This window comes from Haemaphysalis longicornis, unplaced genomic scaffold (assembly GCF_048455015.1).
Source record: "Haemaphysalis longicornis isolate Haplotype H1 unplaced genomic scaffold, Haemaphysalis longicornis Haplotype H1 scaffold_20, whole genome shotgun sequence".
Classification (NCBI taxonomy): Eukaryota; Metazoa; Arthropoda; class Arachnida; order Ixodida; family Ixodidae; genus Haemaphysalis; species Haemaphysalis longicornis.
Genome location: NW_027526296.1, coordinates 4,703,903 through 4,720,270, shown reverse-complemented (window position 1 = coordinate 4,720,270; position 16,368 = coordinate 4,703,903). Strand labels below are relative to the sequence as shown.

Below are 16,368 nucleotides of genomic sequence, written 5' to 3'. Positions count from 1 at the left end.
TTGTACGATTCTACCAAAACACGTTTTATAGAGTCTTCCCGTGAGAAGGGTTAATTTTCGAGTGTTTCGCTTCCTTTAGTTCAGTTAATTTAAAGCTTTTGCCTGAATAAAGCAGTATTTAGCGAAAATACATTAGTGCGCTTTTGCATTTTTTCGATAGCGCAGCGCTTACTGTTCTTTTCGGTCTGGCAACAGCAAGGACGCGATCTTTTTTTCTTTTCCTCTCCTTTTCTTTCTCTCTTCGCCGCCGCCCGCCCGCAAAAATAACTGGCAACCCTGGCGCCGATCAAATGGATCGTTGACATCGCATATTGAGTTTTTTTCTTTGTTCCGTGGATGGACGTGTGTAAATAGTTTTGTCTTTGGCGGAGTCCAGCGCGAAACTTCATTCAAACCGAAGGAGGCGGCGGCGAGGCCCCGGACCATCGCAGTGCTGCGCATGATGAAGTGTGAGCCCTAAAAAAAGAAGCGAGCGGCAGTGAGCCATCTTGTTTTTTAACGGACCACCTCGGTCTTTTTTTTTTTTTTTTCAAAAATACAAAAAAGTAATTATTGGCGTTTAACGCGCGTGCGAGCCGTCCCAGCTCGTGCAGGACGTGTTTTGGGCCGAACCCGAACAGGCCGCAAGTAGTGGGCAAAAAATTTTGGTTATGTTTTTTTCTTTTTGTATGTGTTTGCTTTCGGCCACCAGAAGGCCATTTTTTCCAGGCTCCATTCGGCTTTCCTTTCTTGACAGCTGACAGCATTAGGGCAAATTTTTAGGGGTAACGGGTCTGTCCGAAGTTATTTCTGGGCATCCCCGGGCCACCTCGGACGCCGGCGGCGCAGGGAGAGCGGCGGATCGTCGGGCGGCCCATCGAAATGAGCAGGTTCTTTTTATTGTTTCCGCTTGAAATTTGTTTGTTTGATCGCGTCCCATCGCGGGCGCCTTTTTTTCAAACGGCGCTCCATGGACGATTTCTGGTGAGGCTCTCGGCGCGCCGGGGTTGATGGAAGGCCCAGCAGCGCCCGGGCGGCCCTCTTCGTGGACTTTGCCAGCCGCCGACGCGTTCCGCGGCCGCTCAGCCTTTGTCTCGGCCGGGCCGGGGCCGTCGCTCGAGTAGCCGTTCGCGGCAAGATGTAAACAATGGACCCTACCTTCGGTTTCTCATCGGGGCTGCCCACCCAGATTCCGCTCTTCACTTCGGCCCACCGGCTGTTCAACTTCTACAATTTGGAGAAGGAGTCTATGCTGTATGGCGAGACCGGGCCTAGGGAAAACAGCGCCAATGCGTCGTCCGCCCCGGGTCCCCCGCCGAACGCGCTGTGCGTGGCCAACGCCGCCGGCGCCCACCACAGCGGCCACGCGGTCTCGGCTGCGGCCGCCGCGGCCGCCGCAGCCGCCGCGGCCGCCAACAGCGTGCACAGTGTGAGCACGCAGAGCAGCCCGGTGCCGCACCAGCAGCAGCAGCAGCAACAGCAGCAGCAGCAACAGCAGCAGCCCGGTGGTCCGCCGCCTCAGCAGCAGCAGGCCGGGGCCCCGCCGCCGCCGCCCGGCCCCCTGTCCGCTCAGCCACAGCAGCAGCCCAAGGCGCCCGCCAAGCGGGGCGAGTTTCCGTGCGAAATATGTGGAAGAGTCTTCACGCAGAAAGGGAATCTGAAGAGTCATATGTACTGTCATTCTGGTGAGAAACCGTACAACTGCGACGTGTGCGGCAAGGGATTCACTCAGAGGTCGAGCTTGGACTACCACCACACGCTGCACCTGGGCGAGAAGCCCTTCGGGTGCGAGGTGTGCGGCAAGCGGTTCACGCAGAAGGGCAACCTCAAGACACACATGAACTCGCACACGGGGGCCCGGCCGTTCCGCTGCGAGATCTGCGGGCGCGGATTCACCCAGAAGGGCAATATGAAGACTCATTTGGCGACCCACTACGGGGAAAAGCCGTATGCGTGCGAGGTGTGCGGCAAGCGGTTCACCCTCAAGGGCAACCTCAAGACCCACGTGATGGCCCACGAGGGCGTCAAGCCCTTTGCCTGCGAGGTGTGCCACAAGAGCTTCTCGCAGAAGCTCAGCCTCGAGTACCACATGAACAGCCACATGGGCCGCAAGCCGTACGCCTGCGAGGTCTGCGGCAAGGGGTTCACCCAGAAGGGCAATATGAAGACTCACATGCGTTCCCACTCGGGCGAGAAGCTTCACACCTGCCAGATCTGCGGCAAGGGCTTCACCCAGAAGGGCAATATGAAGACCCACATGAAGATTCACCTGCGGCCGCCCTCCCTCGACAAGCCCTACTTCTGCGGCATGTGCGGCAAGTCGTTCGTCATGAAGTCGAGCCTCGAGTGCCACATGGCCACCCACGTGCCCAAGAACGGCGCCACGGGGCCCGCCGGGAACCACCCCAGCCACCTGACCCTCGGGCCCAGCCACCTGGCCCTGGGCACCTCCCAGGCGGCGCAGGCCGCCCAGGCGCAGGCCCAGGCCCAGCAACAGGCCCAGGCGCAGGCCCAACAGCAGGCGCAGGCGCAGGCCCAGGCGCAAGCCCAGCAGCAGCAGCAGCAACAGCAGCAGCAGCAGCAGCAGGGCCAGGCCTCGTCGCCAGGTTCCCCGCCGCCCACCATGGTGCCTCCGCGCAGCCTGACCAACATCCAGGCCAGCATCCAGAGCATGGGGGGCCTGAAGGGCATGTTGCCCAGCGGGGCGGCGGCACCACCCCCGCCGCAGGGAGCCGGACCCAGCAGTAACTCCTCGGCCGCGGCCATGTGCGCCCTCGGGGGCGCACCGCCGGCCGGGGGGGACAAGCCCACCGTCGTCGTGCCCGGAGGAGCCGTCCTCTCCGCCCTCTGAGGGTGAGTCCCCGACGCTCGTGGCCGGCCGTTGAAAGCCTGGCCAGTGAAATCGTTGGGCAGTTACGATGCACGTTTCCGGGGTTATGTGCTCAAAGCGGTGTGTTATGACAGAGTGTAGACAAATTTGCAGTGTGGGAGGATTGAAGGGTGTGCAGGGAGTAGCAAATGACCGAAAAGCCTTTACTGTTGAGCAAAAGCTTTGTTTGGATTGTTTTACTGGAAAGTCGGTCGTACTTAATCCCTGAGCCGTCATTTCAGTTGCGGCTGTAGTCCAGTAAAGGGTTGTGAAAGGGTCTTGGCACGTTCTATTCTGTTTGATAGTCACAACTGCACCCTCAATATGTGTCTGGGCCTGCTTATGTTTGAAGTCCGGGCCCGATAAACAGTGCAAAAAATGCTGTAGAATTTATTTGCCGTGCCTCAAGCTGCAAAGCCTGATATGTTGTGCCACACAGGACGGGATCACACTGAGTTCACTTGAAAGCCTCTGCAGTGTCTCCTTTGCTTTAATTTGCTTTTGGCAGTGTGTTAGCCGAAAAAATATCAATTCGGTTTGGGCGAAATCTCGTTCCGGTTCAGTTCCGAATTAAACACTGAACTGGTTCGAAAGCATTGAACCGGCTCCCGAACCGGTTTGGTAATATAGCTTAAATGCTTTTATAAACTTTGTAGTTCAAAAAGGCGGTGACCAAAATGGAATACAAGTTTGATTCATTCAAAATGGCTTTGTCCCAATATTAATGCTGTAAATACAAATGGCAACCTAAAAAAATTAGGCGGCTAGAAAATCCGGGGAACAGAAGTTGTTGCTGTTCACCAGGCAGTTTCTTGCGAAGCCTTTATGATGCCACAAGTGTATATCTATGCGACTGGCAGCCACCGACCAATCGGGACGGGGAAATTTGCTGGTGCCTTCAGTCATGTTTGACTGTACGGCTGGAATGCTGACACAGAGTTAATGCGCTGCTATATGTGTTTTCCCACATTGTGTCACTGCTAATGTTATGTGGAGTCCAACTTGGCGATTTGTGAATATTTATTACCTCTTTTGGTAAAAGCAACGTCCTGCAGAGCTGAAATAGATGAGAGCAAGGTATCAAATGCCAGTTCTTTCACGTAAAACAAGGTCACGATTTATCTTGTTTTTATGGTCCCTTTGAGTCCTTCCTAAGCAAATTGTGTTAGTAGACACAGCCGGGGTATGGTGCCGAAACGAACTTTGTATATTTTGGTATAGATCCGAATTTCGTCCAGTGAAAAAGAACTCCACCTCATTTTAGATCCTTAACAATCTGCAAAAAATTATACACAAATTCTGAGAATTGCCTACTAATGTGTAAGCATTCTTTCCAGCTGGTCTTTTGTATACCGAGCCGCATTGGAGTTGGCTAACAGTCTATACTCTAGACACCATTGCCCGGCCAACAAAGTGTAACTAACGGCCTGACAAAAATTGAATCTGAAGATTCCAAGTTTAAGCTGTGTAAAAGTAAAACATTACACAGGGCAATTACCAAGAACCTATTTTTTTTTTCGTGATTTTAATGTTCATTTTGTGCTGTTGTAAAATGCTTGTATAGTGGCAGCCTGGAAGCGCGAAGTTGACGCTTCATATTGCATGCACACAGCCAAGAGTGCAATGTGCACTCACGCAGCATAACCTTTGCATACTACCAGCAACAACATTCAGTTCAAATATTGGAGCACATTCCTTTCAGGTCGTAGCCACCAATAGGGCATTGATAGTTTTGGTATTAATGTAAGGTGTAAAAGTCTGTGGACGATTACAAAAAAAAAATACCCCAAATTATACCTAGAACATGCGTTATCTGTAACGGATGGTTAAACGGTTTCGTCATGTACCTGTAACTGTTAATGTTTTCAAATCAGTGTACAAAAAAATAACGGTTCAGGCTTGGGTTCAGTTTTGGCAATAATATCGGTTCAGTGTGGTTCCTGCTCGACACCCTGTGTTTGGGGGTTCTGAACTCGTTTGTACTGGGCTTAAGATAGTTCTGCAGGGTGTAACCTTATGCACACAATTGCATGCGCATGTGTGCCAGATGCGGCGGCTGTGTGCTCGTACCGTGCGAACAGTGCAGAGTGTAAGTGGTGCCATGTAGGCAGCTGTGGCTACCCATTGTCACTGCTGACAAAGGTGGGATCGTTGGAACATGCATGAAAGTAGCTAGTTTTGTTTGCAAGAACCGTACATGATGTAGTAATAGTGAAGTAGCCACGAGCATGCTAACAGCAGCCGACGTTCGATACATGCTGCAGCAGGTGCAAGCTTGACTAGGGAAGCGAAAACTCGGGTGATGCTCCCTGCTGCACATGCCATTTGGCACATTGCATCACGCGTGCACGGCACAGCTGTCTAGCCTGCTTTATGGGAGTTCACTGTGAAGCTCACCTGGCCGCACACTGTGCACACGAAACCGCTTCACTAGAAAGGAGGGGAGGGACATGGCAGGTGGTGTATGTGGATATTGAGTAACAACCACTGTACCACGATACCAGACTGGTGTAGGTGGAGAAAGGGTCAAAGAAGGGGAAGAATGCAATTTCACCTTTCCTAGCCGTGGCGGCCGCTTTTCTGATGTAAGCCAAAGGCAAAAAGCCTGTGTGTTCAAGATTTCGGCGCACGTTAAAGATCCCCAGGTGGTCAAAATTAATCCGGAGCCCTCCACTACAGCGCGCCTCATTGCCTGCGTTGCGTCGGTGCATTAACCCCTACAATCAATCAATGCGGTTTTGCCAGATTTAGCATTACTGATTATGCAATTCAAAGAGCAAACTGCGTATGCTTGTCTCAGAGGATGGTGGGAAGGCGCGAGAGCTGACGGGGTGGAACTTGGCTGCTTAGTTGTAATGAGTTTGCCAGCTGCGTGTGTTCTAGGGGTGGAATTGTGAGTTGTGTTCATTTCGAAAGTGTCCATTTTGCATCCATTTCAATTGTGACATAGTTGCACTTGCAGGGCCTCTTGACCAATGACATGAACAAAAACTAACACCCCGCCCTGCTTCCAAAAAGGCCCGTGTGTCGAGATTACGCCGCACGTTAAAGATCCCCAGGGGTTAACAATTAATGAAGTTCGTTGTCTTGTTCAGTGCTTAGTTTTACTTGATCGCAGGAAGAGTTGATTTCGCAGTATATAGCACAGTCATCTGCGTACAGCTTATTTGGTGCCACAGTGGTCCAAAACATTTTGCTTATAAAAATTAGGAACAGTAGCGGGCTGAGTACTGAACCTTGCGGTACGCCAGAGCACACCTTCAAAACTTGTGAAGGAGTTTTTTGTGTAGCGCATATTGCTTTCGACTCGTGACAAGAGAACTAATCCTGTTGCAGAGGTGGGAATTTTTCAGAACATCCAGGAGCTTGATAAGCAACTTTCGATGGATGACCCTATCGAAGGCCTTAACAAAATCAAGAAAAATTGCATCCACTTGCGACGATTGTTTGTTAATGGCTAAAGCAAAATCATGAGTTGTTTCAACAAGTTGGGGGCTAGTGGAAAAATGTTGTCGGAAGCCATGTGTCAGCAGTTCCTGCTTCCTGTTAGCCTAGTTGCAGAATTGGGGGCGTGGGCACTGTGAGCGCTCCCACGCACAGCTTTTTGCGACAACGCATGTACGGCTGCTGGCTAGCATGCAGTGCAGGACCTTCTTGTTCTCCTTTTTACCATGCTTTCGGGTGTGTTGTTGGTCGTAGATGTCCTTTGCTGCTTCTATTGAGGGCACTTAACCCTATCAGGGTCAATGTCGTGCATGTACGTCCCCTGCAAATATCTTTAATAGGGTTAATGATGTGCATGTGCATCGTTGCTTGTATGTTTAAAAAGCGTGCCTTTTTCGATCATTTCTCTTGCTTAGCATGTGCTGCCACACTGGGAAGATATGTGAAATTTCTTCCTTGCACCGATGGCTGTTTTTTTTTCTTTTTCTCTATGCTTTACTACAGTGGTGCGTCAGCTATCACTTGCGTATCCGGTCAGTTTTGGTTCCGCGCAGCGGGTAGTTTCGGTTTCGTCCTCCGGGCACTTCCCGCTTCTTGTACCCGCGAAACTTTTTTAGAATTTTTCTTGTATTTACTCAAGCCACGTGTTGTATGTAACAAAACAATTTTTTTGTCACTTTAAGGTCGCCCTAAAAAATTGCAACATTTTTTTCTCAAAATAGATATGTCCAAAGAACTTAAATCAGCAATAAAAAAATCGACCCGAAAGGGGGGGGGGGGTCGCATTTGGCAAAAAAATTTGACCCTTAAAGGGTTAAAAAAAACTACTTTGACGGCCCATCACAGCTGAGCAAGGTATCTTGCTCGCAGCTGCTAGGCAGGAAGCAATGAATAGGGTACAAGTTGTGGAAAACTTGGTAACAGTTTCAAAACATGCCTGAAAAGTATCTGGGTGTGGTAAGGGGAATTGTGTTCTGCAATGACTGTTTCTTGGGTGGGGCTTGGGGGTTTTACGGTCTAAAGGTGCGCCCGGGCTGCGAGGCGTGCTCTAGTGGAGGGATACAGATGAATTTGTGCCATCTGGTGATGCTTAAGAGGAATTCACGAGACAGAGAACTCCCGTCTTAATGGCCCGCGGAGCCTGCTCACGTGACCAGTTTTAGACTCCGCCCCTCGGTCGTGGCCGCCCACGGATGGTCCGGGAAAGAGAATGTCTCCGCATGTTTTTGCTCCAAGGTGGCGGACCTCCGTGGGGAATAGAACCTGTTTTTTTGCACTGCGGTCACGTGGTTTTAGGTTGTAGCAGGTGTAGGGGCGGCTTTTTCAGCGCGGCACAGTCGGCACGTGAAGCAGTGACAGGTGTGGCCGCTTGGAGTATTGCTGCTGGTGCTGCTGTTGTCGGGAGAAGAGGTAGAAGTGCGCCTTGGCATTGGGGTGCTGCGGGCAGTCGCGAACCGCCTCGCTTCCTCCACGCTGCCGCCTGCTAAGTCGCCCCGCACGTGTGGATGCGCCGCCAAGCCGGACCATCTGGTGACGTACTATTCAGCAGGATTCATACGATGCACGATGAGGCCTGCAGAGGCGGACAAATATGTTACGTCAACACGTCACCGGACAGTCCGGATTGGCGGCGCATCCACATGTGCGGAGCGACTAGCACACGACAGTGCGATGGAAGCAAGGCAGCTCTCAACAGGCACACATCGCGATACTCCAGCTCTTGATTGTCAGTGTCGGAGAAGTATGCCAAGTGGCTCACTTCTCCGGCTCCCGCACTGGTCCCTTCCACACGTGTCGACCATGCCATGCCGAAAAAGCCGTTCTCTCACATGGTACAACCTAAAACCGTGTGACCGCAGTTCCAACAAAAGGGGGGGGGGGTCACATTTCCCGCAAAGGTCTGCCGCCGTTGAGCGAAAACATGCGGGGGCATTTTCTCTCCTGGAACATATGCAGGCTTTTCCAGCCGAGGGGCGGATCGTAAAACGTCACGTGGGCGGGCTCCGCGGGCCAGAAAGACGGGATTGCTCCGTCGTGTGAATCCTGCTTTAACATCACGTATCCGTCCACCTCCGTGGGCCTTCTCGACCGTTTTGTAAATGCCGTTTTAATGGGCGCCAAAATCTCTACTCATGGTTGTGTTCTTGTGTTCCATGGCACAGTTCCTTAGCCACTGAGCTACCGCTGCGGGTGATGACTGTTCTGAGGCACACCGTTTGTTCATAGTGAGCGGTTGATGGGTCAACTTCGGGGTTGCTTTAGACTCGTTCAGCCCCCAGTGTTCACCAGAAGTGGGAACACAACACAACACATCGTAGTCCCTTCCTTCTCCACAGTCGTTATACATAGAAGACAAAGGGCGGCATGCTGAGTAAAAACAATCATGCGAAACTTAAAAAAAGGAGTGTATGCACTTCGTTTCGTCTTTGGTGCTCAAGTTGCCCTAAGGTGTGCATAACTTCTCAGTTACGTTTTGATTATTGGTGTGTCAGACGAAGCAGGGTTGTGTGGGGTTGGTGAGAATGTCATTCGTGTGCTTGTGGCTGCTGCTTGCATTCTGATTCATCAAGCCCATTGTTGAATTAATATTTGTTGCTGAGTAGTCATTGCGGGGCTATAATCAAATTGAAGTGATTTGGGGCTAGCACGTGCACTTGAAAACTTGAGTGCAGTGCAGAAAACGCATCTGCTGCATCTGTCATGTGCTTTGTTTTAATGGGAGAGCGTTCCTTATGCGAAAGTCGTGTTTCATGATATGCGTCTGTCGTGCTTCATAACAAAGAAGCTGCCGTGCGGTTAGCATAAGAGGCGCTTGGCTATCATTTATGGTCTCCTGCTCGCGTAACCGTGCAATGGGGGCTGAAACTCCGCTCGGCGGAATTTTATTTTTCTTAAATTGCAGGATTTCGAGCTAAAGGAGTTCCACAGCATTTGATCTATCACCAGGAATTCACAGCTCATGCATGGCAATGAACACAAAAGTGCAGCCCTGCACTCATTTCTGGCATTACGCTGTCGCTTCCGTTGGCCACCCATGGCAAAAAAAAAAAAAGCAGCAGCACTTGTGAGTGAAAAATGAGAAAAAGCTGTGATCACTGCACAGAGGCACCCATTGGCGAGTGGGTTAGCTGCTGTTTTTGAAAAGCAATGCTGCTCATTAGGGAATGTAAGCAGGAGCTGGTGTAATGCAGGGTTGTGAGTTTTTATTTCATTCATTGGCTTTTTGTTGGATGTTTGCATTGTCCAGTATGCTTTACTGCAGTACAGAAAAGTATTTCTAAGTGCAGGGCACTTTAGGGGCTCGCCTTGTCGTCGAAGCGGCTTTCGTCGCGACAGAACCCAGAGGCTTTGAAAGCCAACCGGTTTATATAGTCATAAGCGTTCGAAACTCGCGAAATCTCCCCGTTGTTTAGCGCAAAGAAAACTTCAGGTACATTTGAGGCAAAATATACGCAATTAACCGGCGGCGCTTGCGTTCAATTAGTTGGGAACGCACGCTGGGTTGCTCTTTACGATAGTTAGTGAAAAAAAGTGGCAGTTAACGGCGGCACGTGCAGGAGGAAAAGTAAGCAAAAAAAAGTACCAGAACTCCCGCCGGTGCAGGTTCAGGCAGGGGGCACGCGAGCACTGCGAAGGCAGGAAGTTGGATTGCATTTGGGTGGTAGCCGTGAGCAGATAATGGCACTACAGACCATTATGGTGAATCACTGCTCTGCACTTCCGACAGCTTTCACATTGAGTGGAATGGCTTTATTATTTTATTATTTTATTTTTTTATTTATTATTATTATTTTTTTTTTTTTTTTTTTTTTTTTTGTTAGTGTCTTGTCATAGCTGTTGAAGTTGCAGCAGTGAACATGTTCCGTTGGCAGCTAAAATGTGCGGATGTTTGACAGAAATTTTGGCCAGCAGAAGCGGAAAACCTTGAAAGACACACAAAGTGGAAATGCTACCATGATTTAGTTTAAAGAGTTTGCCTTCGTTAGTGTTTTCACCAGGGTGATCTTCTTGAGAAGTGTTTATCAAATCCCTAATTAGTTTCCAAACATACAGATATTGAAATAGTTTTAACATCTTGGCCAAAACAGTCTTTGAGAAAGATATTTATCGATCCCTTCTTGAGTATCCAAGAATACAGATATTGACACTTTAGTAGTTGAACAAGGTGACTTTCTGGAAAGATGTTTATCAATCCCCTAATATAAGCAGTGGGCTGTGTAAAAATTAGGGTTTGGCTAACCGACATGGGCAGAACTGTCACATTTGGTTTTGTTTGGTAAAGCCAAATTTATTTGGCTCTGCCGAAAGTAATCTTGTAAGGGGTAAGCATTGCTGCCTCCTGATCCATCCAAGCATCAGCTGCATTTAGTCTTTCATTGTACAGAAAAGTATGAAAGACAGAACGATAGGCCGAAATTCTACAGCAGGCTTACAACATGGTTTACCACTTCAGCTGCTGGTGACGTGATATGTCAGGTGGAATTATGAGGATGACAATTTTGATGCTTGACTTCCTGTCGAAATATGATGGTCACCTCGTGACTGGTATACTAGGGTGCGTTGAGGACGCAGCAAGGCCCTTGTGATTTGCGGCGGGCATAGGCAGGAGGAGGACAGCTTTGGGTGCAGCCCTCTTGGCGACGGGAAAGAGATCGAAGCCTAAACAACATGGTCGTCAGGCGCTGCACTATGAGATGTATCCGGTTTGTGCAATTTGCATTCGATCCATCCTAGCCCCTTGTTTTGTTGGTCCGCCAAGCCTAGGGACCCAAGCTTGTATCGTGGAATTGTTCCATCCAGGAATTTGGCTAACAGTACAGGGGGTATTAAAAGAAAGACGAACAATCGAGCGCACAGCCTCTGGCGAAAAGGTGCCTCAAATTAAATTACCAGCGTCGCTCCTTGATCAAGCACTTCTCTCCCCTAAGGGTGGGCCACACTCTCAAAATCTCAGAAAGAACTCCACATTTGTGCAGTTTACTGAATTTGCAGCCATACGGTACAACATGCATGAGATGCTGTGCGCTACGTTGTTTGTATTTCTTTTGGTTCCCCCTGTACAGCCTTGCAGTTCTGACTGCCCCGTCGCCTCTCAGGTACCCAGCCTCTTAGTACAAAAATATATTACCAGGAAGTGTGATGCTGCTGCTGTTCATCCATCATGGTTACGCTAGGAGGTACTCCATCATTAGTTGACTTTTTGTCCCGCGGCTGGGCTTTTCTTCGTGCTGGCTCGTAATAATAAAAATGTGGGCAGTGTTCTCTCTCTCTCTCTCTCTCTCTCTCTCTCTCTCTCTCTCTCTCTCTCTCTCTCTCTCTCTCTCTCTCTCTCTCTCTCTCTCTCTCTCTCTCTCTCTCTCTCTCTCTCTCTCTCTCTCTCTCTCTCTCTCTCTCTCTCTCTCCCCCCTCTCTCTCTCCCTCCCTCCCTCCCTCCCTCCTTTGCTCACCCGCATGTTGTGGCCGACTGGCAACACGGCATTCCCCATGTGCCGCTCAGGACCACAGCAGTTATTTGCCCGCTAGCGGCGCAACACGCTGCCGCTGAGACCGTAACTAATCATGCAGAGTGGGTGAGCACAATGGTGGGACAACGCAACCAGCCTTTCGGTCATGACGGGAGCTGGCGCTTTGCCAAGGCAAGGAATGAGGCAGCGGAGGGGGACCGAGGGGACGCAGGCAGTGACAGCCACGGGAAACAATAATGGGTTTCAATCTTTTTCTGTTCTGTTGTTATCATCAAAGGTCAAGGGTTGACAAGTAACAAGAATGCGCACGTGATGCGGCGGTGAAATCTTCACAAAACCGCATTCATTGTTTCAAATAGCATTTGATAAAACACGGTAGGCATGCTGTTGAGACCAACTGAGTATCGCTGTAACAACATGGAGATGAATTTTTTTCGTGTTCAATGCCTGTAGTGTTCAAAGACATTACGGAGATGGTGCTTATCCCTGTTTTATTGGGAAGAATGGGCCTTTGATAACCTGCTCAACTCTGTTCTGACCTTGAACATTTTTTTTTTTTTTCTTTTTTGCAAGGAAAAAAAGTCTCTAATCTTTAAAAACCTTCACATAAAAAAAAATGCCCATAAATAACTTCTATGCCGATACTAGACAGCTGCACTGCAGAGTCACAACACATTACAGGGGCTATTGGGCTCCATCCAAAAAGCTATTCAAATGGGGGGATTGTGGATGTGCTGTGCACTGTATTCTGTTGTGTTCACTGTCCAACACGCTGCTTGAGGGAAAGTGTCCTCGGTTAAGACAAATTGTCTTTTCTCATGCTGTGGCAACATCTTTTGTGTGCACTGCCTAGGAAGCTCACCATGCAAAAAGAGCAGGGGGGCTCTCTCTCTCTCTCTCTCTCTCTCTCTCTCTCTCTCTCTCTCTCTCTCTCTCTCTCTCTCTCTCTCTCTCTCTCTCTCTCTCTCTCTCTCTCTCTCATTATTTTTTCCCGGCTTGGAGCAGTTCTGAGCAGCTCGGTATTTTATTTGCCCATAGAATGTCGTATGGCAAGAGTAGTTTTGGGCTGCTTGGAGCTGCTCAGAATGCTAGTACTGCTTACATCGCTTGATGGTGCCAGCTCATCTCATTTGCTGTGTGAGTTCCTTGAAAGCCTGCTGGCTGTTTGCATAGCAGCACCCTCCAAACCTCGTTCCATCGCGTTTTTAGCAACGAAGCTCTTTAGCAAATCGTAATTTTTTGTGTCGGCAGTTAAAAATACCGAGGAATTGCCCAGCACATGTGCGTGGGTCTCGCGGTGACCGCCTGGCAGTTAACAAAACCAAAAAAAAAAAAAAAGCCTAGCGCTTCTGTACGTGCGTCGCGACGACCGCCCAGCATCAACGGCACATGTTTGTCAAGAATACCCACTAGGGAGATTGGCCAAGATTGCGATGACCGCCCAGCAGTTAAGAAAACAAAAAAAATGCCCAGCACTTGTGTATGTGCGGTGCCTCGCGGCGACCGCCCAGCGTCAACAGCTCATGTTTGTCAAGAATACCCACTAGGGAGATTGGCCGAGGTTGCGGCAACCGCCCAGCAGTTAAGAAAACAAAAAAAAATGCCCAGCACTTGTGTATGTGCGGTGCCTCGCGACGACTGCCCAGCCTCCCTGGCGCACGTTTTCAACCCAAGCATACCCACTTAGAGACCGGGATGGGGGGGCAGCGTTTCGCAATTGTGGCAGCACTGCTCGGAATGAGAAAACCGCGTCATAGTGTACGCCCCTCCAGGGTGACATCCAATGGTTATCACTTCCAAAAAAATAAGGAAAGCTCACACTTGATTGTGGGGCTTAACGCGCCAACACAGCGCAGGCGATGAGGCGCGTTGTAGTGGAGGGCTTCGGATTGATTTTGACCACCTGGAGATCTTTAATGTGCGCCGAAATCTCGTACACACAGGCGTTTTTGCTTTTTGCCTCGGTCAGAAAAGCGGCTGCCGCGGCCGGGAATCGAACCCGCGACCTCGTGCTCAGCAGCACAACACTGAGCCACTGCAGCGGGTGGGAGCTCACATTTATAGCAACAATGATGGAGTAGAGGTCGTTGCGGCAGCGAAGGGGTCGTGAAGGTTGCGTACAGCTTCGCTACTTTCAAGTCTTGCACGTTAGTGTGAGCTTGCTTAATTTTTTTCTTTCCCCCACACCTTTTTCCCATGAAAAATTATGAGGGTTGATCCAGAAATAGGGCTCCCATGAATGTTGCACATCGACAGCATTGTTTATTCTCATAGCGATGAACATTGTTGGAAAGAAGCCACTTCGCTCCATTTGTTGACATAATCACCTTACTTTTTTATTTATTTTGTAGATTGTGCTCCAATTTCAGTATCCTGATGTCATAGAACTCCCCTTCCAACCCTTTGAAGCGTTTCACCTCTTCTTTGACTTCAACGTCACTCACGAAACGTTGGCCACTCGAGTGTTCTTTTAACTTGGGGCACAGGGGATAATCGCTAGATGTGAGGTTTGGACTCTGTGTTGTGTGGGAAATGACAGTCCACCCAAAGTTTGTCAAAAAGTTCTGGGTTTGACGGGAGACATGAGGTTGGGCATTCTCGTGAAGCAGCATTACACCGGCTGTCAGTTGTCCTCGCCGGCGGTTCGGTATAGCTCGCCTGAATTTTTTTAGTGTTGCACCGTGACTGTCTGAGTTGATTGTCATTCCAGGTTCCATGAAATCGATCAGCAGTACCTGCTTACGATCCCAAAACACACTGGCCACGACTTTGCCAGCAGAAGGAATTTGCTTGAACTTCTTTGAGACTGGTGACCCTGAGTGACGCCATTATTTGGACTTCTGTTTCATTTCTGGGGTGAAATGAAACACCCACGTTTCGTCTCCCAAAACAATGGAGTCCAGCAGTCCTTCCTTATCTTGAAAAACTGGCGAGCACAGGCAAGGCGTTTCTCCTGTGTTCTGCTGTCAGCAGACGCGGTACCCATCAAGTACAACACTTGTAATACCCCAATTTTTCGGTTAAAGCTCTTTCCACCGTACCCTAAGAACTCCTAGGAATCTGAGCAACAAGTTCACGGACGGTGATTAGGCGTTGCGCTGCTGAGCACGAGGTTGCAGGTTCAATTCTGATGGAGGCGAAAAGCAAAAACGCCCGTGTGTGCAAGATTTCGGCGCACGTTAAAGATCCCCAGGGGGTCAAAATTAATCCGGAGCCCTCCACTACGGCGCGCCTCATCACCTGCGTTGCTTCGGCGCGTTAGACCCCACAATCAATCAATCACGGACGGTGATTGTCCTGTTTTGACGTACTTCGCATTGGACTGTTTCGATAATCGTCTCCAAAACTGACGGTCTTTCACTCCGTTCTTCATCGTGGACGTTTGGATGTGCAACATGTCCAAACGTGGTGTAGGGAGTAGGACGTCCACGATGAAGAACAGAGTGGAAGACCATCAGTTTCGGAGATTCTCTTAGTGTCGTGATGGCATTGCACGTGGGAAAACCAAGTAAAAATCCGGTCATAAACCAACTCATCAAGTATGACGATAATAGTATGCTGGGCGCCGGGGCACTGTAGCATTCGAGAAAACGAAATCGCCGACCAGTATGCTGTGGCAGCCGCTCTTCGTACTGGCGTGGATGAACCTCTGGTGCTGTATTTAGATATTGTCACGAAGCCAAAGACGACGCAGTTGTCTTCAAAGAAAACAAGTTTATTGGAGCGAACTTGTGCTCCCCTAACAACTCAAAGAATACACAGGCGGCGAAACAGCAGTCAAGAAAGTGACGTGCGTAGGCAAGCGTCGAGAGTCGAATGCCACGGCGTCTGCTCTACAGGCTTTTATCTTTCGGCGCGAGTGTTTCTGGAACCGTCCATTTACATCCAGAACGTTGTAGATCAAAGAAGATTATTCTGGGCCAGTGACGTTAGGGCGAAGCAGTCTGCTTATCTGAATGAGATAGCCCGTGCGGCATGAAAATAAAGAATGGAAGACCCACTTCGCTTGGGACACAGATAACAGAGCCGAGCGTGGCCGGGCAGTAAACAAACAATAAACAAACCCATGCATGGTTCGTGGCAATGTGAAACCTGCTATACGACGAAGACTCCGTGAACTGTAGCAGCAGTAATGGAGCAAAGAATCGCATAACAAACTACATGCACTAAAACCACACATAGGTAAGTACCTCATTGAGAAACGAAATAGATTCTGTGAAGTATCTATTTGCAGATTACGAATTGGCCACACTCATGCCACGCACTCGTACCTTTTGAATGGCACACTACCACGAGTTTGTGACAAGTGTGGGGAATGGCTCTCCATGCTCCATGGGCTAATTAAGTGCACATTCTGCAATGCTGCCAGAAAATGACGCTTCCCTAAAATCTACACATACAGCATTCCACTGCACCCCTCACTATTCTTGGGAGATAAACCAATGTTCACTTACAAATGTTTCTTAACATGTCTTGCAGGTATCGGTTTCTTAAAACTCGTATCGCACAGGGCATGACTTCAGATCCCCTCATCCTTGAGAGTGTTCCTGATTATTTTGTGCGCTCGGGAAGCCCCAGTAGCACAGCACACTCTGAGGCTCTGGGCGCTGT

At 49.6% G+C, this 16,368-nt stretch overlaps 1 protein-coding gene across 2 annotated transcripts in view; it reads left to right on the top strand.

The window, feature by feature from the left end:
* The first annotated feature begins 237 nt into the window (after nt 1-237).
* Nucleotides 238-16,368, top strand: part of LOC144172314 (uncharacterized) — a 29,451-nt gene continuing 13,320 nt past the window's right edge. For both annotated transcript variants that reach the window (XR_013322993.1, XM_077701072.1), the window contains exon 1: nt 238-2,832. Coding sequence is in view for 1 of the 2 variants with exons in the window: in XM_077701072.1 (XP_077557198.1) it covers nt 1,127-2,830 (1,704 nt within the window). In the remaining variant the exon portion in view is untranslated. The remainder of the gene's footprint in view (nt 2,833-16,368) is intronic.